Source organism: Hippichthys cyanospilos, chromosome 1 (assembly GCF_059441005.1).
Source record: "Hippichthys cyanospilos isolate Australia breed blue-spotted pipefish chromosome 1, RoL_Hcya_1.0, whole genome shotgun sequence".
Classification (NCBI taxonomy): domain Eukaryota; kingdom Metazoa; phylum Chordata; class Actinopteri; order Syngnathiformes; family Syngnathidae; genus Hippichthys; species Hippichthys cyanospilos.
This window is the reverse complement of record NC_142369.1, coordinates 32,959,714-32,982,548: the sequence shown is the minus strand read 5'-3', so window position 1 is coordinate 32,982,548 and position 22,835 is coordinate 32,959,714. Positions and strand designations below refer to the sequence as shown.

Sequence of the window (22,835 nt, the reverse complement as noted above, 5' to 3'; positions counted from 1 at the left end):
GTGCAGGAGCCTATCCCAGCTGTCTTCAAGGCGGGGTGCATCCTGAACTGCTTGCCAGCCTATTGCAGGGCACACAAAGATGAACAAACATTCATTCTTACAAACACACTGGGTAATCTACTGTAGACTGTCCAATTTACCATCATGCATGTTTGTTTTATTTTTAGTTTGGGAGGAAAACAGAGTACCTGGGGAAAACCCACGCAGGCATGGGGAGAACATATAAACTCCACACAGGAAGGTCGGAAGCAAACCCACAAATGCACCCTAGGGCCGACGTTAGCACACCTGCTAATTTTCAAAACCGAGCTACTATCATGCACGTTTTTGATATTTCCGTCCTCTAAGAAATTCAAATGATCAGGATCGCCATCAGGCTTCTGCTGAGCTTGCTGATCATTTTGTATCAGGTGTGTTGGACGACAGACACTTCAAAAACATGCAGGGTAGAGGCCCCCGAGGACAGCGTTTGGACACCCCTGATCTAAGTTTTTTATTCATACAAATACATTTATTTCATTTTGTGAGATCAGTTTTGGATTTGCACAAAAATGTTTGAAACAGCTGTCAGAACAAACAAAAAATGTGTTCCACAGTGTAGAAGTTTAAAAAAAAAAAAACTCACTAATCTTTTTCAATTTAATGTCACATATGTAGGTCATATTACAAAGAGCAATGCTCTTCCTGCATTCCTAAACCATGGCAGAGGCGTGCTCAGGCCAGTTGTGAGCAATGGGAGCATTTGATGTCAACAAGGAAGTAAGCGGTGACAGGTCCCAGACAGCGGATGAAGGTGTGGCCTCACAGGAGCACAGGGCAGCACAGCATGCAGGTGGAGAGAATAAAACTTGATCTGTGTGACTATCTGCTCTGTCACCGCTTACTACAATGACGCGTAAACTTCTCTTCTGGGTCCTTATCCTAAATGCCTCAATCAAGCTATTGGGTAAGTCAACGTATACTGTTATCCCTATTGTACATGGGCTAATTAATAACTAAAGCCGATATCCTTCTGCTTATGTAAAGCTCTTTTTGGACATCTGAAAGCACTGAGCATCATGGAGTTGCTTGCATGTGTGTGTGTGTGTGTGTGTGTGTGTGTATGTGTGTGTGTGTGTGTGTGTGTGTGTGTGTGTGCGTGTGTGTGTGCGAGGGAGGGGTTGGGGCATTTAAATTCAATGATATGTGTGACTTTAAAAAGTTTGAAACGTTTTTAAAAAGAAGCATTTTTTTTAATGGTTATTTTTGTTTCCAAAATTTTTTTATGTGTACCTACCAGTTTTTTTTTTGTTTGTTTTTTTTGATTAATGGGGGGACTGAAATAGTTACAATAAGGACCTGACAGTAAGGGAGCGGGCGGCCACTGATTTCAACTAGTGTTGCAATCAGTTAAGAACTGGGATTTCTGTTATTGAGGTCCCTATCCCCTATGAAAAGTGGAGATCCGCTGTATTATTTTATTTTCTCAAGGGGACATTTATTGTTCAATGATAATGATAAATATGTCTTCCTCTTTATTTACTTAATTTATTTTAACAATATATGTTTGTATATGTTATATGGACCCTGCAGTACAGGGGAGCAGGATGAACAGCGGTATAGTTGCATGTGACGAGAACAGAAGAAGTGATTTAAGCTCCGAATGAACGCGTTTTATTGTACCTGGGTGAAGATGTCAGATAATTTATTTGTTACTGTAAATTTTGAGGATAAGGAAAGCCAATCATTTTTTTCCCATTATTGCTAAAACAAAAATACGTTTTCTACCTTAACAGACAGCCATGTTCCTGACTTTGAGGGGGGAAAGGACTTTGAGGTTGTCCGACCTGTCAGACTTCACTCTGTCAGAAGAAGAGACACTGGGGTATGTTAGCACAAGTGCGATGCAAAATATTTGACTCTTATTAAATGTGTCATTTCAAGTTACAATGACAATATAAATTACCGGTAGATTACATTTTAGTTGATCTATTCAAATACAATCAGAACTAAAAAAAATTATAGAGTGGACATAAGTGGTCGTTGTGCAGGTAAATATTCACCTTTATCCAGATCATTTATCTCCCTGGTCTCTGGATCGATTCAACACTGTTTTGTTCCATGTCTTGTTGTATGTAGGGTTGGATGAGAGCCAAAATGTCTTCCATGACAACCGGAACAGTTGTGTTGGGATCGATTCAAGGCCCCGACAAAAGATGTGGTTGTATTTATAAGACTTTTTTGTTTTTCCCTCTGCAGAATCTCAGGCCAGAGACCATAAAGTATGCCATGATGGTAGGAGGACGAGACATTGAAATGCATTTAGAAAAAAACAAGTAAGACTCTTCTGAACAACAATGGTGACTAATGGCATTTATTTCATGGTTTCGGTTGAATGTTACCACCAAAGAAAGAATTTGATAAGGTTGTCTGCGGTCTTCAAAACTTCCTGATTGTTAGTCTGTTCTCACATGTGTGAGGTGTTTCACATCCTATTTATGTAGTCTATGAAATGAAAGCTTTGGGTCAACGCAGATCTCCTTATTTTTTTTAACCATATTACTCATGTTACTGCAATGACATAGCACCAAACAGCACAGCTTGTTATATATGACTGATAACATAATATATTTGTTTTTTGTTTTGTTTTGTTTTTTTTTATCACCAGTGAATTACTCTCTCAAGACTACACAGAGACTGTTTATAAAGAAGATGGGACACAAGTGACTACTTCTCCAGATGATATTGTAAGTATTTTCAGATGTATAGACCACTGGTCTGCAGCCCGGTACCGTGGCCGCATGGGCCGCAGCTGAAATAATGAAGTTTTGGAACTGATTTAGTTCAACAGCTCATTCATGTTTGTGTTGTTTGGCTTGATTCTTGTTTTTGGCGCCGCTTCTGGCTGCTGTTGAAATTACATTTTGTAGTGAGAGGAATTGTGAGGCTTCAATCGGGAGCACACGAAAAGCATTTCTTTCCTTTTTTTTTTAAATCATGTAGTTCTTTTTTTTAACTGGTAAACAAAAAATGCTTGTTGTTTCCCCCAAAAATGTATAAAGGTTGAAGACAACTTGCAAATTTGGTATTTTAGCCAGAAACTTGAAGTCATAATTTTAAATTTAGCGGGCCACATGAAATGACGCGGCAGGCCGGATTTGGCCCCCGGGCCTTGAGTTTGACGCCTGTGTCACAAACTAATACATGGTCACTTCTCTTACCAGGATCACTGCTACTATCATGGGAAGATTGTCAACCAAAGTGACTCAACGGTTAGCATCAGCACTTGTGATGGACTTCGGTAAGCCCTGCAATTTCCGCTCATCTTAATGACCAACAATCACACACACAGGTGCCGTGAAATGCGACAAACGAGGAGTTGTCACCCCTTTGTATCTATCACAGTTTTCACACATTTGACATCGAATTTGAACAAGATTTAGAAGGGTGTAACATTTGTCCAGGCTTGGCATACCTTCCCTTTCCCAAAAGTCTTTAATGGGGTATTTAATGTCTTCCACACAACTATGCAAATTGGACATCTTAGTTTGTGCACTCTGGTCAGGAGATACTGTAATGCTGGAATAGAAAGGGGTTTCTTCCCAAATGGTTTCACAACAAGTTATAGGAGCATAAACAAGCATAAACAAATGTAAATTCAATTTTATCTATCCATTTTTTGTTTTAGAGGTTATTTCAGGACGTCAGCCCAGAGGTACTTGATCGAGCCCCTCGCCGGTGATGATGAGGGGGATCACGCTGTAATGACATTCAACGAGGAGGACTACACACCCGGCGTGTGCGGCGTCACCAACACGACATGGAGCACAGATTTTGAGCCCCCAACAAGCCGCAGCCGCTCCAGATCAGCGGTTTGTCAAGCATGACAGAATGTGATAGTCACAAGACAAGTATCATTGCCCAACCCTACCTCATTGAATTTGATATCTTAGCTTGCTACCAAAGAAATTTCGTTTTTAGAGGCAGATCAATCGCAATCTCCATCAAATTCTGTAAGAGTACGTGAACGCTATGTTTTTGTTGTTTTTGTATTTCAGGGTATATCAATTGTCCAGCAACAGAAATACATTGAGCTCTACCTTGTTGCTGATAACCTTGAGGTAGATCTACAACGAATTTCACCATGAATATTGTACAGTGAATATATTTACATACATACATATATCCTATGTTTGGATTTACATATGTTCCCGTTATGACGGATGAGATGTGAGCCTGGTCTAAAATGGTAACATGATTTCAGTATGTGAAGATGAAGCGGGATCAATCGGCGCTGAGACAAAGGATATTTGAAGTCGTCAACTTTGTCAACATGGTGAGATCACGTTAAATCAAACAATGACCTTTATATTGCATCGGCCTCTGAGGTTTTGATCACAATCTACGACAGTTTATTGCCTTGTTTTGCAACAGAGATCTTCTGGATATACATTTTTTTTGCAAATGTCCCCATTGTAGGATGAAAACGTTATCTTATCTGTCATATCTTATCCGATCATATCTTATGATGAATTTTACGATTTTGATGACCTCATTTTGGTGCTGTGTGCAGGTATATAAACCCATGAGGACCTTCATTGCTCTTGTTGGACTGGAGATCTGGTCCAATGGTGACTTAATCTCCATCACTCCTCCGGCTGGAGCTAATCTCAATGCTTTCATGACATGGAGGAATTCCGTACTTGTCAAGAGAAAAAAGCATGACAATGCGCATCTTATCAGGTGTGAATGAAAACCAGAAATGTCCTATAGACCCTGTTTAGAATCACACTCAATTGTAGTTTTCAAAATGGAACATCTGACAACTATCAGTAAATCTGTCTTTATTGAGCAAAAACAGAACAGAACATACAAGGGACTTCCAGTTCTGTTGAATTTTAATCCATTCCATTTTTAAGGATCGTTAGTAGATGACATACTAGTTGCTTTGGAAGACATACGTTCTAATGTATTCTAATGACGTTTGCCTTCCAGTGGGATTGACTTTGAGGGAGCAACGGTGGGACTGGCTTATATTGGGACTCTTTGTTCAGGTCATTCTGTTGGAGTAGTGCAGGTAAGTTATTATACAACTACGTACAAGTACGTTAAATGTGGGTGGATGTGCTCGAATTTAAATATTTGGCAGGAATGTGTGCCTTTAAAATAGTAATGGCAACCTTTGATTGACCTCACCAAAAGATACCAGTGAGGATTATGTGTAGAATGGGATCTAAAAAAGAAAGAAATAACTTAATTGAGTAGACATGAATTCTGCAATTTAGTAATGTGAACACAAAACCCTTCAAATATTAGCCCTATTCATTAAAAAGCAAAATTTTTCAATATATTGAGGAACACATTCGTGTCAAGAATGGCTGAAGCGAACTCTTTTCAGATGAAACAATTCTTGACTAGTTTCAGTTATAAATAATAGCTTAAATAATAGTGCACCAATGGCATAAAAAGGACTCCTGAGAATTAATTTTCTGACCATAAATAAGCTTTTGTTTTTAATTTATAATTATGGGTTTGAAGACTAATGGCAAAATTAAAACATTGGCTTAAAAATAAAAATGACAGCTCGATGCTATCAATGCAGCTGGACACTATCAATGCAGATGTGCTGCTTACGAGAATTTTGTTAAAAAAACAAAACAACTTTCAAATGATATTCAACCCCTGTGCAGAATTTTGTCCAATCCTTTGATCTTTAGCATTAAAGGCATTTCACATCAAAGGGAAAGCATTGATTTGAAAGCCCTCGGGAGCTGAAATTTTACCCAGATAGTGACAAAATGTCAACTTTTAATGACTACTTAGTTATCACACTACCAGGAGTGGGCCATCGGATTCACTAACATATTGCAAGAATGATGTGGAAGAAAATGACCCAAGAATGCTCAAAATACAGTTCTGCACAAGGGGTAAAGCTAAGAAAAGATGGCTAAACTATTAAAATACCCCCCCCCCCCAAAAAAAAAAAATAGATAAATCATGGTTCATGGTTAAAATACACTTAACTTGAACTTGTTTTTGCAGAAAAATATTGTTTCAGGAAGTGGATTCTCATGAATTACAAAACATTCCATTAAAACCTACGCGCACACATAAAATAGTCACAGTGGTTTGAATAAAGGAGAAGGCAGAATGAGGAAGCTCTTACTGAATTTGAGATTGTAGGAAATTGACACATATCTTTCACAGGACCACAATAATCGGGCAATTGCTGTGGGAGCCACATTGGCCCATGAGATGGGCCATAATCTTGGCATGAATCATGATGACTCCAGTGCTTGTATCTGCGCTGGTGATAGCTGCATCATGGCTGCGGCCCTCAGGTAAGGTATCTCTGAAACGAGGCTGCATTCGCAATGCGTGCAATTATTGAAACATCAAATTACACTTCCTCTATCACTTGCCGCAAGAAAGTCACAACTCAGAGGGAAACATTATTTGGGACGTCTGATTGCTGAGGTTCTGATTCTCACCTTTGTATGAGCAACTGCAGCAAATTTTGTAGGTCACAGTTTGATGAGGAGTACTGTACATCACCTGTATATAGCTGACCACCAGGTCAGGCACTGCAGGAGATGGTGGGATCTACCGTGAATTGATTGCGTCTGGACAAAAACAATAGGGCCCATTTTCCTACACAGGCAGCCATGGATCGTATTTCATCCATGACTTAAAATAATCAAATGCACAAAGTACTACCATTATCATCTTATATCTACATTTAACCATTAGATCCTACAGTGATGCAAAATACCCTATTCTACTCTGTATATGCATTAGTGAGTGTTGGGCAAGTTACTTAAAAACGTAAAGCATTATTTTTTTTACTTATTACTGCCATTTCAAAGTCATTAGTTACATTACAATATTACTGCATAATATTAATGCATTACACTATCATTGCATTACTTTTGTATGACTCTTTATATTATTCTCATCACCATAACTGGAAATATGGATTTGCCAGTCTAAATGTATCTCACTGCGCAAATTAACATCTGAAAGGTTGACTTAAGCCTAAAACCAGTACAAATCATTTAATCTGTATTGTATTGTAAACCTTTTAAGACGAGATGCAAAATCGTTTTTGTCTTTTAATCCCTTTGTTACTTAGCTTCACAGCAAAGTGATTCATTGTTTATAGTAGGGAAAAACTGCACAATTTCAAGGTTAATATTCAAATTCAAGTTCACTTGGCTAGGTTAAGGGACAGATGGTTCGAAAACAGACGGCTTTTGTGGTGCTAACGTTAGCAGCTAGCCCACATCGTTTTTATTGTTTAACACACTGTATAACATGAGTTTTTTTTTTAATGCTTCATCTTGAGACACATTGACCAGAACTACTTATAGACTATTATTTATAGCAATTGTACAGTACAGTAAAAAGTTGCGTAGGTGTAATGGAGGTGTCGGAATAGCGCCCAAACTTGTGACCTCCTTGAAAGGACTGTATTTGACTGATTCAGAGGATCCTCAATCTTATCAGGTTGTCCGGCCAGAACATAAAGATGATGCACACTCTCATGCCACTCTTTATTTGTATATAATGTTCTATTTATTTATCTGGGTTGGTGTGTGTGAGGGTGTGTATGTGTTTGTGTGTTTGATTGTGGGTGTGATTGTGTCTTCTATGTGTGATTGTTGTGCGTGGTCTATTCTCATGGACGCACGGAATAATAATGAAAGGAATGAGATAATCCACAGAATGATTGAAAGCAGAAAAAATGACTGTCCGTTACAACGATACCTGCCGACTGACCGGTGAAAGAGCAAAACAACCTATGATAGTGTAAACAGAGTCCTGATTGGTACTGGAGGAATGAAACACAACTTGTGATTGGTTGCTAGGCGGTTGCTACGAAGATCACATGACCACAGGAGAAACATGTCCAGACGTAAATAGTAATAACAAAACAATATAAACACGAAATCGTTAAGTATAATCAGAAACTTCTTAACAGTAGGTTTACCTTGTCATTATTGCAAGTTGGGACAGGGATCTTGCTGACAAGGTGTCGAAATGCTGGTGAATCCACTGCGGGGAGGCTGCAGCATATCTTCTACATATAACATACTCCGATACAAAACTCATACTGTAACTTCTTGAGGTCGAAATGGCATCCCTCAGCCAGAGAGCACAATTCTCTATGTGTTTTGTTTACACTAACTTCACGTTATTGTGGCACTGCTCGAAATGGTTTGTCATATTAGTGGTCCTATTTCGCGAAGTACACAGCTCTTTAGGTGTCACGCACAAAAGCGCACCTAACGATTACATTCTTCTTGTCTTTATCTCTGAATAAGTGAAAGTAATGGGCGTATGTCCATCTTGTGTACATAGTGTCCATAATGGGTCAACGTGTCATCTGCAGCTGTCATATTCATCTTTTCTGTAGTAGATACTAACAACAGCAAGTAAACATTTTGCCCTGGATTTTTTCCCCTCCGAGCTCAAGATGTTTTGGGCGCATTTAGGGGAAAAAAACTCTACTTTCAGGCTAAAAATGCATTGTGATGCATTGCGTTACTCTCATTTGTGTACAATATTACTATTTTTTTGTGTGTGTAATATATTACACTACTGCATTATAGCAAAAATTAATGCATTACAGAAATTACATTACTTGTGTAATGCACCCAGACACTGGCGCCAGTCATGTAAAATACCCCAAAAAGGAAAACTCCTCCCATGCACATAGACTGCACCTTGCACTGCAATGCAAACTATGAAAAAAAAAGCTCTTAACAACTCAAATATGTGTATGCTAAACATGTTTTTATGTCCAAAATCTGTATTTATTGCCAAGGGCTTTTTTATTCAATGTAAATTTTATGATTTTGTTTTGGATGGAAATTAGCATATAATAAAGCCCCTTTTCTTACCTTTAAATGTCAACCACGTAACTATCTGCTGTTTCATAGAGGTGCAATATCCTGTACAAATAAACAAAGTAAAAATAGCAGAGACATTGCCTGGCTGTGCCTCTAAATTCTGTTGACAAAGTCATGAAAGTGTCGCTCAAACATCCATCCGTTTTCTACTGCTATATCATTTCAATCAATGACATGATTTCTCTTGAAAAATCTAGTTGGTTTGTTTGTTCTCCAGGGATATACTTGATTGGTTGCATCATTTCCAATGTCATAATCACTCATGCTTTGTTTGATGGAAGAGAGCAATGCATTGACACAAATGGGCATCTGATTAATGCGGGATTTTCTCTCTGCTCCACCAGCTGGGACACCCCTCGTGCTTTCAGTAGCTGCAGCAGCAGAGACTATGAGAGATACTTGAGCGGCCGCAGCCCAAGCTGTATGTTGGACAAGCCAGATTATAGGAGTCTGGCCGTGCCCTCTGTCTGTGGAAACGGTTTTGTGGAGAAAGGAGAGCAGTGTGACTGTGGTACAGAAAAGGTAAATGCACAAACTGGATTTGAATCAAGGTGACAAAATTCATTTGCTCTCCATCAGAAACGACTTCGCTTGTCTCTTATTTTCATAGATTATTTTTGTTAAGGACCTCATTTAGTTTCAATTTACACTCCATACACATACAGATGCTCAATTTTTGATCAATACCTATTTCTGAGCGGATATATTTCCATTTCGATTAGTTTTGAGCTATTGACGAAAATATGACTTTTCAACAGAGATGTTTTGACAAAAACAACCTCCTTAAGGTCTCAACTTTCATTTGCCAGCAGCCCAAAGGGTAAAATTGTGATCAGTGTGTATGAAAATAAGGGATTAGTTGAAGATGTGCACCATTCAAAGACAAAACTTTCAATGCATTTTTCTCAAAACTAGCGATTTCAACTTGGCAACATTCAAAATGCTGTAACCTCATCAAATCTTGTGCTACCTCCATGTATTATATAGTATATGAGTTTAAATGGCATTTTGAGGTAGAATTAGACTACAATTTATATATATATATATATATATATATATATATATATATATATATATATATATATATATATATATATATATATATATATATATATATATATATATATATATATATATACACACACACACACACACAAATAAATCAAAGGTCACCAACATGAGTAGCCCGCAGGCCTGGTCTGCAAATAGTTTACAAGTGATAGAACATTGTAATTTTCTAGGAATTTTACGGTTATGCATACAAGACATATACATTACATATTACACTGGATTCACATATTTTCTACAGCTGTTTCTTAATTTTTGTGAGAAATCAATAACATGATCAGGGTCTTCACGTAAACTGGTAGCCCTTTGTATTACTCAGTACCAAAGAAGTAGCACTCGGTTTCAAAAATGTTCGTCATCCCCAAATACACACACACACACATATATATATATATATATATATATATATATATATATATATGTGTGTGTGTGTGTGTGTGTGTGTGTGTGTGTGTGTGTGTGTGTGTGTGTGTGTAACCAAATCCACCATTAGATTTGTAGATCTGTGTCCCATCTCGAGAATACCTAAACAACATCTGTGAACAGCGTCACAGTGGGGAATTTTGTAACAGCGTTGGTGTGTTGAAATCTCCTTCAGGGATTTTGTTTTCCTATGGTGGAGCACACTGCTTTTCTTGTCTGAGTGTTGTGTTTGTGTTTTAATCTGAAGGCATCATCGGGTCTGCCATGTACAAACACTTTTCCAAATGGCATGGTTTAATACTGTTGTTACCGTCATGAGAGGTGTTTTTGATGCCCATTGTGGTGAAATGAAGTGACACTGAAAGTTCTATAATACTGTTTGCCATGATATGCATGGCCAAATGAAATCTATTTCCATTTGTTTAGTAAACATCACTTTTTATGCATTCCATTTGATGACACCGTTTTGGATTGTCTGGCTTTTGATTAAAGCTTTGTTATCAAATCATTTAAAAAAAAGCTTAAAAAACAGCAGCTTCTGTTAGAGTTTTTATCGGTCTACAAACTACATGAAAGAATGTACATTTTCAACATGCCTCAGGGAGAGGGTGGTTAAAGAATGTGGAAAAGGTATAGAGAAATATGCATTTCCAGGGGTTAATACTGGAAGGAATGATTTAATTAGAGTCTTCAGCCATAAAGGTTTGTATCAAAATGCAGGTTGATTTGTTGCCTCTTGGATCTCTTTTTAAATGGTTTGTTTCTACAAAATAATGTTGGTGCATGATGCTTGAAAAAAAATGGATGTGTCTGCACATTCCAGTAAAATTTATTGCAAGCTGTGAACATGTTCGGATGTGTTTATTGTACCTTGTCTGATAAGCCTGCAGATTTCTATGAGATAAGGGTAGAAAAGCAAGATTCCATGATTTTGCATTTTTTGTTGTGTCTACTTATCATGATTGAATAGTATCTGTGGTCCAAAAATGACTGCGGCGTCTTTTCACAGGAGTGTACAAACCCATGTTGTAATGCAACCACTTGCACCCTAAGTGAGGGCTCCCAGTGTGCCGCAGGGGAATGCTGTGACAAGTGCAAGGTGAGCAACAATGTACAGTATATATTGTAGAATAATGTAGATCAAATATATATGATGCGGTGCAGCCATCTAGTGGGCTACAATAAAAACAGTATAGAACTCCATCAGTCATATGTCCAGGTGTCAGATTTATGTTTTACATGCTAATAGACTTCTTTTGGGGAGTGTACACTGTACTGTAGTAACTGAGATACTGTATATGAACCATGACTGACTTTAGATTAGAAACTGAATTGTAAATTAGATGCAAACTTGTTGTTGAATTATGGCACATACTAACATATTTTCCTTGGGGCATTACCGATAAACAGGTATTTTAATATATTATTATTATTATTGTCATTACTATTGTTATCATTATATTTTATTTTAACAAATTTATTAAAACGTTTTATAATCCATAAGGTGTGCTGTTGCAGCCACATTATTTTTGTATTTATTATTTTATTTAACATAAACACATGAAGAAATTTGAGAACAAAAAAAGAAGCAAGTAAAAGAAACTTTAAGAACATATTGCAGTTCAGTGAGACTTATATGTTCAAAAAGAAGTAGGAAGAAGTATAAAACGTATCTAGTCTGACTCCTTGTATTCTTTTTGCTCATATGTTGTTAATCTATGTAGTGTTTCATATCACAAAGGCAAAACAAGTCACGCTCCTATTATTAGATGTCAGCGTTAATATGGATAAGCTCACTATAATCCATGTATGCAATCATATTTCTATATAAATATAAACTGTATGTATATACACATACACACACAGATGCATATATTAGTACAGGGGTCACGAACGTGGTGCCCGCGGGCACCAGGTAGCCCCCTTAGATCACATGAGTAGCTTGCTGGCCTGTTCTGCAGACAGCTTACAATAGAACATTGGTGATTTTCTATTAATTTTACAAACAATTATACATGTATAAATGAACATTACATATTACACTTGATTTACATGTTTTACAACAGCTGTCCTTGAATATTGTGAAAAATCATTTACATGATCGGTGTCTTCACATAAAGTGGTAGCATTATCATAAACTGAATAAGACCTTTTATAAGATGGTTTCTAAGTTTCATTTGGAAAAAAATGAAATATATATGTATATGTGTATACTGTATATAATGTATATATTATATTCCCATGCATTGGGAAAAAATATTACTTTTAGCACGTGACTTTACGATTTTAAATATTATGTTTTTGGTATTAGCATCTAGTGAAATATCAACCGTATGTATAGATGAATAGTGTCCTTCCTGTTACTCATACTGCAATTTAAAAAGTGTAGATTGCGTTGCTGTTAAAACAGATGTTGGGGCACATCCAAAGAAAATATTGTTTTCATTGCGGGTGTCGTATAAAAGACAATGTGAGTCACAAAAATCCTGTCCATCCCTCCATTTTGTTTCTTGACACAGCTTGTCCTCATTAGAGTGAAGAGAAAGAGGCAGGGTAACACCTGCACACTGACGTCAGTCATAAGCCAAAACAAATCGATGGTTTAAAAAAAAAAAAACATTCTTAAGTAATTGTATTTGCTGTGTTCCAGGACTTATTTCCTTAACATGTACTTGGAAAAGCAGTCATATTAATATGGGTCAACTCAAAGTCTGAATCTGTTTTTCCAACATTAGACTAGAATACTTCCTATGCGCCACAATCCTGAAAATATGACTTAATGGACTAAATATTATGACTAGCTCGAACACAGATCCGAGCAGTTGAATCAGCTCAGCAGTATTTATTTAATGAAAAATCGGTCATCTGTTGTAATCTCATGATTTATCAATTAATCACTGATGTCATCTATCAAATACTCAAAATAAAACAGTACAGCAAACAAAATTTTGTTTTCTACAGAGATGTTCTGTGCTGCCATCATCAATAATCCAAGCGGCCTCAGTATATACAGTTGTATGTTTTGTTTTTTGAATTGCTTTCAATAATTTTCAAATATTTAATTTTCAAGATTCAAGAGTTTTATTGTCATATGCACAGTAGTTCTTATTCTGTTCACTTTACCGAGCAAACTACATTCCACATTTGAGCAAAAAATACAGTAGGCAATAAAAAAGAAAAAAAAATAGTAATGGAGCAATAAGAGCAGTAATAATGAATAAACGAGGAATAATAAACTAATAGACTCACATTCTGAGCATATTATGGAGTAGATGGAGTGGAAGAAACTGTATACGTATGAGGATGATAGTGCTAAATATCATATAGTGCAAAATATGGATTTAGCAGCTTTCCTGCACTGTGCAGGATTTTGGGCGTGGCGCCACCTTTTCTGTGCATTGAATCTTCGTTTCTCTTTGTTTTTGACTAAATTTTTAGAATTTAATTGTTATTTTTTCCCCAATCCATTTCAAGATACAAGGGTTTTATTGTCATATGCACAGTAATGCTACACAATGACATTCTTATTCTGTTTACTTCCCCGGGCAGACTACATTCCACAATCAAGCAAATAATAAAGTAGGCAATAAAAGAGTAGGGGAAAAAAAACGTCTGTTTATGCAGTTTTGTCAATTCGTTGGCAGGGCCGGACTCTATCCAGGACAAAAAGCAGAGGTTGACTGTACAGGCAATAATAATGATTTGCAAATAAAACTAATAACGTTTTTAAAAAAGATTAGATGGACTGGCCTATATTTTGATGGAATCAGTAATCTCTTCTTAAGGTCCGCTGGCGATCATTTATCGGCTCGAAAATTCTGATTGTGTAAAGCCTAAATATAACCATACTTTTCCATAATCCAATTCTGTAGGTCACCTGCTGAATCTGGTTGGCCACTGCTCTCCATTGCCACAATAAAAGTGGACCATAGCCAACAATGAAATGAATATGAAACGGCCTAACAAAAGAGCATTCTCTTCCGTTCTCTTTGCAGATACTTCCTCGAAGCTGGGAGTGTCGTAGCAAGCAGGATGAGTGTGATCTAGCAGAATACTGTGATGGAGAGCATGCCACCTGTCCTGAGGATGTTTTTAGCGTAAACGGTATCCCATGCGATGACGATTCCGGTTATTGTTTTAATGGCCAGTGTCCAAAAAGATCCGATCAGTGCATCAAATTATACGGCCCAAGTAAGTATTAACGCTTCTGCAGTTATTAAATGCATTATGAACGTAATGTTCAGTTCCTAAACATTTGGAACAGCAGTTCTAAAATGTCAACGCCATGTGTCTTCAGGTGCGATTGAGGCCCGTCCGTACTGCTACAACCAGAACTCCAGGGGAACTTACTATGCCTTTTGCAAACGTCCCTCAAATGATCGCTACATCCCTTGCCAGCAAGAGTGAGTCGCACAGTTTGCTCAATGTAGCGACCTCGTTTGTGTCATGCATACTGTACGTTTTCTACTTGCAGTTACACAAGTAAAGCAATTGTGCTCATTGCAGGGATGTGTTTTGCGGGAAGCTCTTCTGTCACAATGGAAACAACAATCCGAACTACGGCCGCATGGTGAGTGTTGGTGACTGCAAAGCAGCTTTCTTTTCAGAATACACAAAAGACTATGGCCAGGTGGACGCTGGGACCAAATGCGGGGACGGAAAGGTAAAGTGCTGCTTCAGCTTTTCTAAATTCAATTTTCGGACTGGCGCGGTGTAATAATTAAGAGGCTTGTTTTTCCAGGTGTGCAGTGAGAACGAATGTGTGAGACTTGCAACTGCTTACAGAAACACTAACTGCTCAGCAAAATGTCCCGGCCATGCAGTAAGTACTTTGACTACTACTGTATTGTACATAAATGCCGGCACTTTTTTTTTTTTTTTTTTAGTATCAACCACATCATAGAGATACGGTAGTGCCAGGTTAGAATGGCGATGCCACATTCATTTATTGTATACCGTATTTTCAGCACTATAAGGTGCACCTAAAAGCCTTCAATTTTCTCAAAAGTTTATAATTAGGCGCACCTCATATATCGCCAGATATCATATCAAATGATATTTATAACTGTCCTGTTATCACAAGGGATGTGCATTGATGCTAACATAAACAAGCATGGTCGCGAGCTTTTCATATGCTCATTAGATCGTTGGCAAGAGTATGATGCATAAGCTAGCAAGTGTCAACAGCATGTGGCAACAACAATGTCCAAAACACATAAAAACACAGACTTACAGTAATTGCTTTCTAAAGAGTCCTGAATGAGGAAGTCATGTGAATGAGCACGGCCTTCATGCTATCCTTAACACACAGCGACTTCCTGACTGCACCTGCACGGATCCTGACTGCATAAACTAATCTGTGTGTTTGGAAACTCAACGTCATACCTAGCGTAAAATAACACCATTTTTAAATGAACAAAAAAATATAGACTGTTCTTGGTTGCAATTTGATTAAAACAGCCTTTTAATGTAATCAAGAGGTATTTTTCACCATTCTTTATATAGTATTGAATTAAAACAGCTGTTAATTTGTTTAGGGAGTTGTGAGAACGGTTATATATTTTTAATAAAGTTTATACTCTATGAATAAAGTTTGACAACTTTGACAACTGATTGTTTTTAATTCATTCTCTTTAGTGCAGCTTCAACTACTAGATGCATAACGCACCTCCATCTAGTAGGTGCATAATGTAACCCCAGCCACTACTGTAGCTTATAATCAGGTGCGCCTTATATACATTTTTTTTTTAAGGAAGATGCACCTTATAGTGCGAGTTGTAAACAAGTGCATTAAGAATGAAACATCAACAGCTTAAAGGGACAATAAAGTTAGTTAAAGTTGCCACTTACTATTTGATGGGCCGGTATGTTTAAAAACAATGTTTACCCAAGTGATTTAAAATGTTTTTTTGTGTCGGGTTTCAACAAATTCTGTGGAGCCCGAATGAATTGTGAGGAGATAGTTATTATCAGTCAAATTGAGCTCCAATAAGGAAAAAAAAAAATTATATCAGGTGACAAAATCAGAAATATTGTCATGATCATATTTATATTCTTCTAGGTGGAAGTAGACACCGGATCAGCAAGTCGGTTTGCCCCACTTAAGACGTGTAATTTTAGCTTTAGTTTTGCGAATACTCTTGGTGGTGGCGGTGATGTTAGGGGAAAAAGTAAAGAAAGCTGATATTTATGAATTAACATCTCTGATATAACAACCTGCAAACAGTTAGGCTTACAAAAGACTCTCGGAACGCAGTGTTTATGTATCTTGGTCACTTGATCAAGGATGATGAACAGTCACGATCAAAGATGATTAAAGAAAAACAGATTCGGTGTATTAGCACAACGCCAGCTTGAAACAATAGTATGCGCTGCTCATGTCCTCAATTCTCTCTTTAGTTTTGCATTGTGATATTTTAAATGAACGGTGTTGAAATGGACAATTGCTGATGTGTCCACATAGAATTTTGAGGCGTATTGCAAGAACTTGCAACATTAACGGTTTGCCTTCTTTTGAGGAAATAAACCCTGCAGTAACAGTTTGATCTTAAAGGGGCAGGAACATGACGTCAACTTTTTGGAACTTTTAACCACGGTCCATTTATATTTCTAGCCCTAAACACTCCCCAAATATTATTTGCCTTCATTGATGCATTTCTAAGCATTCCTTGCTTATTCTGCACTTTCACACAGGCCCCACCCGGGCTGATGAAAACGGCTTGAAGTTGGCTTATGATGACACAAGCGAGACAGGAGCAATTCGCAACTCCCCCCACCGCGTGCGCAGGAGAAAATACACGCCGACCTTATCCTTATCCGCGTCTTTTAGTTTAGTTTAGTTTAGTTTTGTTTCCGAAGCTGAAACCGAGTTGGCCAACTTAACAGCAACGTTTCATTTATTAGCAACAACCTCTTAAAGTAGAAATGCTGGGGTGGGCAAAACGTGTGTTTGGGAGCACACAACCAGACAATTAGCGTCACTCGTAAATAATTCACCCTCGGACGTAATTATTGTTATGAATACTGGGTTCCGGAGGGGCCAATTTGATAGAATGAACGCGTGTTAGCGAGAACGGGATATCGACGCCGCTTTGCAATTTAATGTCAGTAAAACGCCTGTTTTCGTCCCCGTTGTTAATGCTATTGGAGTAATCCTGATCTGCCGCGAGCCTCGTCAGGACAAGCCGTCAAGATGATGGATGGATGCATGTTGCGGGCCCGCCACTTGAGCTGCAAGATGGCAGCTTCACGGTTGGCGCTAACGAGCCGTGTTATTCCCTGGTTAGAAAGATCGCTTCCATAAAACTCGTATTTAATAGGAAATTAAATCGCCCATGTGCCAAACGTAATTTGTATGCACATTACACTGTGAAAAGTACTTAAATATAATTTTACAGCCCATTTAATTGCTATGCAATAAAAACACAAAAAATGTGCCTTTATATGAAAAACTGGAGGTTGCCCTTTTCTTTGAAAAAATAAACAAATGGCGACTCGTGACATCCGTTAACCAGAAGTTCAGGTGCAGATCGTGAGATTATATTTTCAGTGTCCCAGTAGACACATCCGTCTCTTTAGAGACGTCATTCTCGCGCCACTATCTCATTTCCGTGCAACTCTACACAACTGTGCATAAGAGGGAATGAAAAGCACACCCTGTCTGCTAAATGGCAATGCAATGGGAGAGCTTGAATTTGAAAAAGATTGTATTTAGTCATTCTAAATTTTATAACTTTCATGTTATGTAGTGGTTGTTGTTAGCGGTGGTTGTTGTCAAAGTGCTATTGAAATAAAGTTGAGTTTGTTTACAAGCTAGGGATGCGGCTCGTGGCCACAGAGCAAGATAGTTACACATCGTGTCCCCATGTCCTCCTCCTCCTTGTCCTATTTAGTGGAACTGTTTTTTTTTTTTTTTTTTGCTCTGATTGTCACTCGGCGCCAGCCTGCACGTTGGCAAGATAGGAGCTGAGGGTGCTGCGGACTCCAAAAAAGCTGGGACAGATTCATGTTACCACAGTTTATTTTACCTTTCTTTTAACAGCATTCAATAAACGATTGTTAACTGATGACACAAATCGGATAACACATGGAGACCCTGGACTGGTGAACAGCTGAAGCTGTACATCAAACGAAAGAATTTCAAGAGAAACAATTCCACCTTCAAACCTTTACACATTGATATTGGTGTTTGAAGGATTGACGGGAACATCATTCACTATTGCTTTTGGCTTTTTGAGCCCTCCATTTTGTCTGAATCCTTTGAGTTTGAGGAACATTATCCTTAAACTGTTTGACTGTTTTCTTATGCACTTTTTCACAAAAAGGGGGATTCGCCCTATCTTTGTTTATGAACGACTGAGCAATTCAGGGAAGCTCCTTTTATACCCAATCATGGTACCCACATGTGGCTAATTTGCCTGTTTACCTATACGACATACCAAACAGGTTTGATGAGCATTACTCAACTTTCTTAGTCTTATTAGTCTGTTTGTTTCTTTATTCCACTTGGGGAAAAAATTGCCAGTCATTGTAGTCTGGTTTATTTGCGATTGTTTCACAGTCATTAGAGTTGGGTTTTTAGGAGTGCCTAATTTCAAATCAGAAGAGGAGCAAATTGAAATCAATACAACCAATTAAATTGGTCAAAGAGGGGGAATGTGACATCATTTCATCCACAAATTATTTCTGTGGTTAAATGACTCTTTTGACTGCGAAAAATGCAAAAAATACAATAATTGGACTACTTAACCATCAACACGGAATAGTTCACATCGAGTTAACTTCAAAGCAATGCCCAACACATATTATTACCGAGGATAATACACAGAGGGAGAAATTGGATTAACATAATTCGCCTATTTTTTATCGGACAGAAAGAAAAGTCACAGAATTATGAAAATGTTCTTTATTATAAAACTAATTGTGTGATATTATCTTATGAATTAAAGGAAAATGTAAAAAGTAAAAAGGAATTTGACTTATAAGCATAAGTCAACCGTTCTTTCATTGTACAAAATGTTGGAAGTATTTTTTGAATGTCCTTGTCCTTCCAACATCTCAGGTGTGTAATCACAGAAGTGAGTGTCAGTGTGAGCCTGGCTGGTTGCCTCCTTCATGCAGTTCCAAGGACAGTGAGTTCAGCTCGCTTTCCAAAGGTACATGCAGTTATTTGTTCAAAAAACAGCATCCATCTGTATTAAAGCCCCTGAATTGAAAGCATACGAAAGTGATGGTTTTTCTCTCTCTGCAGGAGCTACCGTTGCCATCGCAGTGATAGTTTCGTTAGTGGCTCTCGGGATTATTGCTGCCATAGTTGGCATCATATGGAAAAAACGACAGAGCCCCATGTTGCCACTGTAAGTAACCATCAAACGTTTTATTGAGGTCAGCATTTAAACACTGTAAACGGAGCTTTGTTAATTCAACGGGATAAAATGTCTTTTCTTTTTTTTTCATAACAGTGCGCAGAAAGTAAGGAAGGAGCCAGCAGTGGACAGCTCTGCTTTGCGTCTTAACAAAGCCCCGGTTCCCAGTGCACCACCACAAGCGCCGCAGGTAGCATTACAATGTACTGTTTAGTAAATTACCATGTCATGCCATGTCACAATTTCTGATCATCAAAAATGATTTGTGATCATTGGAGGCTGGGGTGCTAAAACCCAAAGGAGCTCCTCCTCCGCCTCCACCTGGAGCAAACAGACCAAATCCTGCAGGCCACAACTACGCGGGAGTCCGTCAGGTAACGCTTTCTTTTCATACTTTAACTTAATACATAAACGTATTCACATATCATTAATGTCAATCAAACCTTGATGTCCAAATTCAGGTGTGATTGGCTCCAGGACATCCATGGTCGTAACCATGACTTAGTGCTAGAAAATGAATGAATGAACTCTCCCCGTGTCCCCATGGGATCACTATTCCCTACAAAGTGCACTATTAAGGGATTCCGCCATTTTGTAGGGGTTTCTGAGTGTCCATGGAGGATAAATGTAGGGCACTCAAAATTGCCGAAAATTTACTTGGTAAAGTGATGTGCATCGCTGACCAATCAGGTTAATATATACCACAATGCAAGAAGCCCGTCAGACACCTGTGGCGCTAACATCAAGCAATGATGTTTGATTTTGATTTTGTTTTCAAACATAAGCAACAGAAGAAAAAACTTTTTTTTTAAATGAATTTTGTTATTCACAACAAATAATCGTAGATCTCAAAATGCGTGTGGGTCATCACGACGGGTGCGATGGTCAAGGTATATGTGAAGAAGAAAAAGTAGTAAGCTGGCTATCCAAATTGCCAAACAGAATGAGGGAACTGTTTCCTATTGGGACATATTATGCGGGAGCATGGTGAATGAGCAGCCTGCTTATTAGCAAAAGGACAAATAAAGCTCAAATGCAACCGTGCACCAGGATAATTGAGCCTGAGGTGGTTTTCTGCACTCTCCTAATTTGCTTACTCTGTAACTCTTCCTTTGAATGCCTCTGGTTGTGAACAATTCCGCTTACGAAATGCCTCGGCGGAAAAATGTTGTCTCGAGTAACGAGAGAAAATTCAAAATACGAAAGGCGACCTTGTTCATTGAGACATGAGACCCCAGCGCTCGTGCAAACGTGACTGTAATGTAATACATTATCACAACCTGTGATGTCTACCGTATTTGTTACAGTTTGTGATGCATTTTCATCATTTATTAATATGGCGGCTTGCCCACAAATGAGACCATTTTTTTTTAATGTATGTTTCCTGTGGTCTTCCACTTTTCATCTTTACTCGTTTCATCTACACTTCCCACCAACAATTTACACCGTGGAACCAACAAACATAAAATTTACATTAACATTGTACATATTCACATAAAAATACTGATTTAACATACCACTTTGGGCTGTCACGTCTGACACTTGAGTTGTTAGCATTTGGTTAGCACCTTAGCACTGACATCACAAAGAACTTCGCTTGACCCCAAAACCAAACTGAAGTGAATTTTCAAGCTCAAAATAATCCAGAAAATAAATATTGCTCCCGTCGACTTGTAAATGATTCCTGGATCATTGGAAATTAAAACGTAGAAATGAACCGTCCTAAAAAGGTGTCTCTCTGCACTCATCAGCAACACAACAGCACCATCTCAAGGCAAACAAGTGAACTGCATTTATATTGTCAACTGCTACAGTTAATATGATTAATTTCAAGGGTTTTGGAGTGTTTATATATATATATATATATATATATATATATATATATATATATATATATATATATATATATATATATATATATATATATATATATATATATATATATATATTATTCATCTTTACATGATATATTTTGATTATTTGTGTTTTTTTGTCTCTATCTGCAGGCGTTTTTAGGTAATTGCACTTATTTTCCGTTCTGTTGCCTTACTGCCTCCATTTGACACGTCACTACAATGCTGGTCTGCTATCGCTCGGCCTCACTCGTTACAAAATGGCGTAATGAAAGCTTTGTTCTATCGTCATACGATGAATTCGTCTTACGAACCTAACCACGGGACGGATTGATTTCGTAACACGTTGGCCCACTGTACCACTTTTTCAATGGGCATTGCTAGAAACAACAAATACATATTTGGTGGTATAGTAAAAATCTTTCACATGACACTGGAGCATACTTTGCAATGGGAGATTAGGAAATAACTCATCATCATCAACAACATAAATCACAGTCATCGCCACAGTTAGATGAATAATCCTAATAAATATTTTACAAGTTCAATGTATAATGTGGAGTAAAGTATTTTCTTTCTTTGCTCAATAGGCGCTAAGACCCGTCCCGCCACCTCAGGTCTAATGGTCGACACTGTAGTCCTTCCAGCAAAGTGTTCTTTCAACCTCACTTGTTATGCACGTTCCCTACACGAATGCAGACAAGATGCACAGAGGACTGCATCGAATCACACACTGAGGCCTCGGTTCTCAAAAAGATTGTTTTTTTTGTTTGTTTGTTTGTTTGTTTTTTAAGACGCAGAGCTCTGAATGAGCCATTTTATTGATCTTTTATATTGTTAAACCAACAGACCCCTTTCATTGACAGTGACTGTACTGAACGAATGTATTGAATAAGTGTAGTTTCATTGTTTTCGTTTGTTCAAATCTAATTATGTTCTTGGCTGTTGTCCTGAATGCTACAACGAATGATTGTGTAACTTCTTAAAATGTACATAACTTTATATTATTTCTTCACTATTAAATGTAGCTTACAACAACATCAAGAAAAGCGACTCAAGACAGACAACCTTTGACTTTAGGCTGAAAAAAAAATAGGAGGAATATATTGTTAGCATGTGAGCATGTATGGTGGAAGCTGAAGGGAAGAAGAAAAATACTACAGTACAACTTGTGGTGTCATGTTTTCTGCAGCTTTACTGTTGTGTGTGTGTTTGTCTGCTAAAAGGATTACAAT

General features: G+C 37.8%; 1 protein-coding gene across 1 annotated transcript; it reads left to right on the top strand.

Moving 5' to 3' along the window:
• Window positions 1-799: 799 nt before the first annotated feature.
• On the top strand, window positions 800-22,768 carry adam28 (ADAM metallopeptidase domain 28). Its single transcript, XM_088407360.1, has 22 exons — window positions 800-946; window positions 1,776-1,864; window positions 2,239-2,315; window positions 2,648-2,726; window positions 3,204-3,280; window positions 3,668-3,851; window positions 4,038-4,100; window positions 4,244-4,315; window positions 4,553-4,722; window positions 4,975-5,056; window positions 6,187-6,320; window positions 9,236-9,413; window positions 11,392-11,481; window positions 14,378-14,573; window positions 14,680-14,785; window positions 14,889-15,045; window positions 15,124-15,204; window positions 19,444-19,537; window positions 19,633-19,738; window positions 19,844-19,937; window positions 20,026-20,121; window positions 22,191-22,768. The coding sequence occupies exons 1-22, from the start codon at window positions 889-891 to the stop codon at window positions 22,221-22,223; spliced, it is 2,316 nt and encodes a 771-aa protein (XP_088263486.1). The 5' UTR covers window positions 800-888; the 3' UTR covers window positions 22,224-22,768.
• The last annotated feature ends 67 nt before the right edge of the window (window positions 22,769-22,835 follow it).

Excerpts from the sequence above, each read along its gene's own strand:
- adam28 (XM_088407360.1), top strand. The coding sequence starts at position 889 with ATGACGCGTAAACTTCTCTTCTGGGTCCTTATCCTAAATGCCTCAATC. Across the intron at positions 3,852-4,037 it reads GCAGCCGCTCCAGATCAGCG|GGTATATCAATTGTCCAGCA; the intron begins GTTTGTCAAGCA and ends TTTGTATTTCAG. Across the intron at positions 20,122-22,190 it reads ACTACGCGGGAGTCCGTCAG|GCGCTAAGACCCGTCCCGCC; the intron begins GTAACGCTTTCT and ends TTTGCTCAATAG.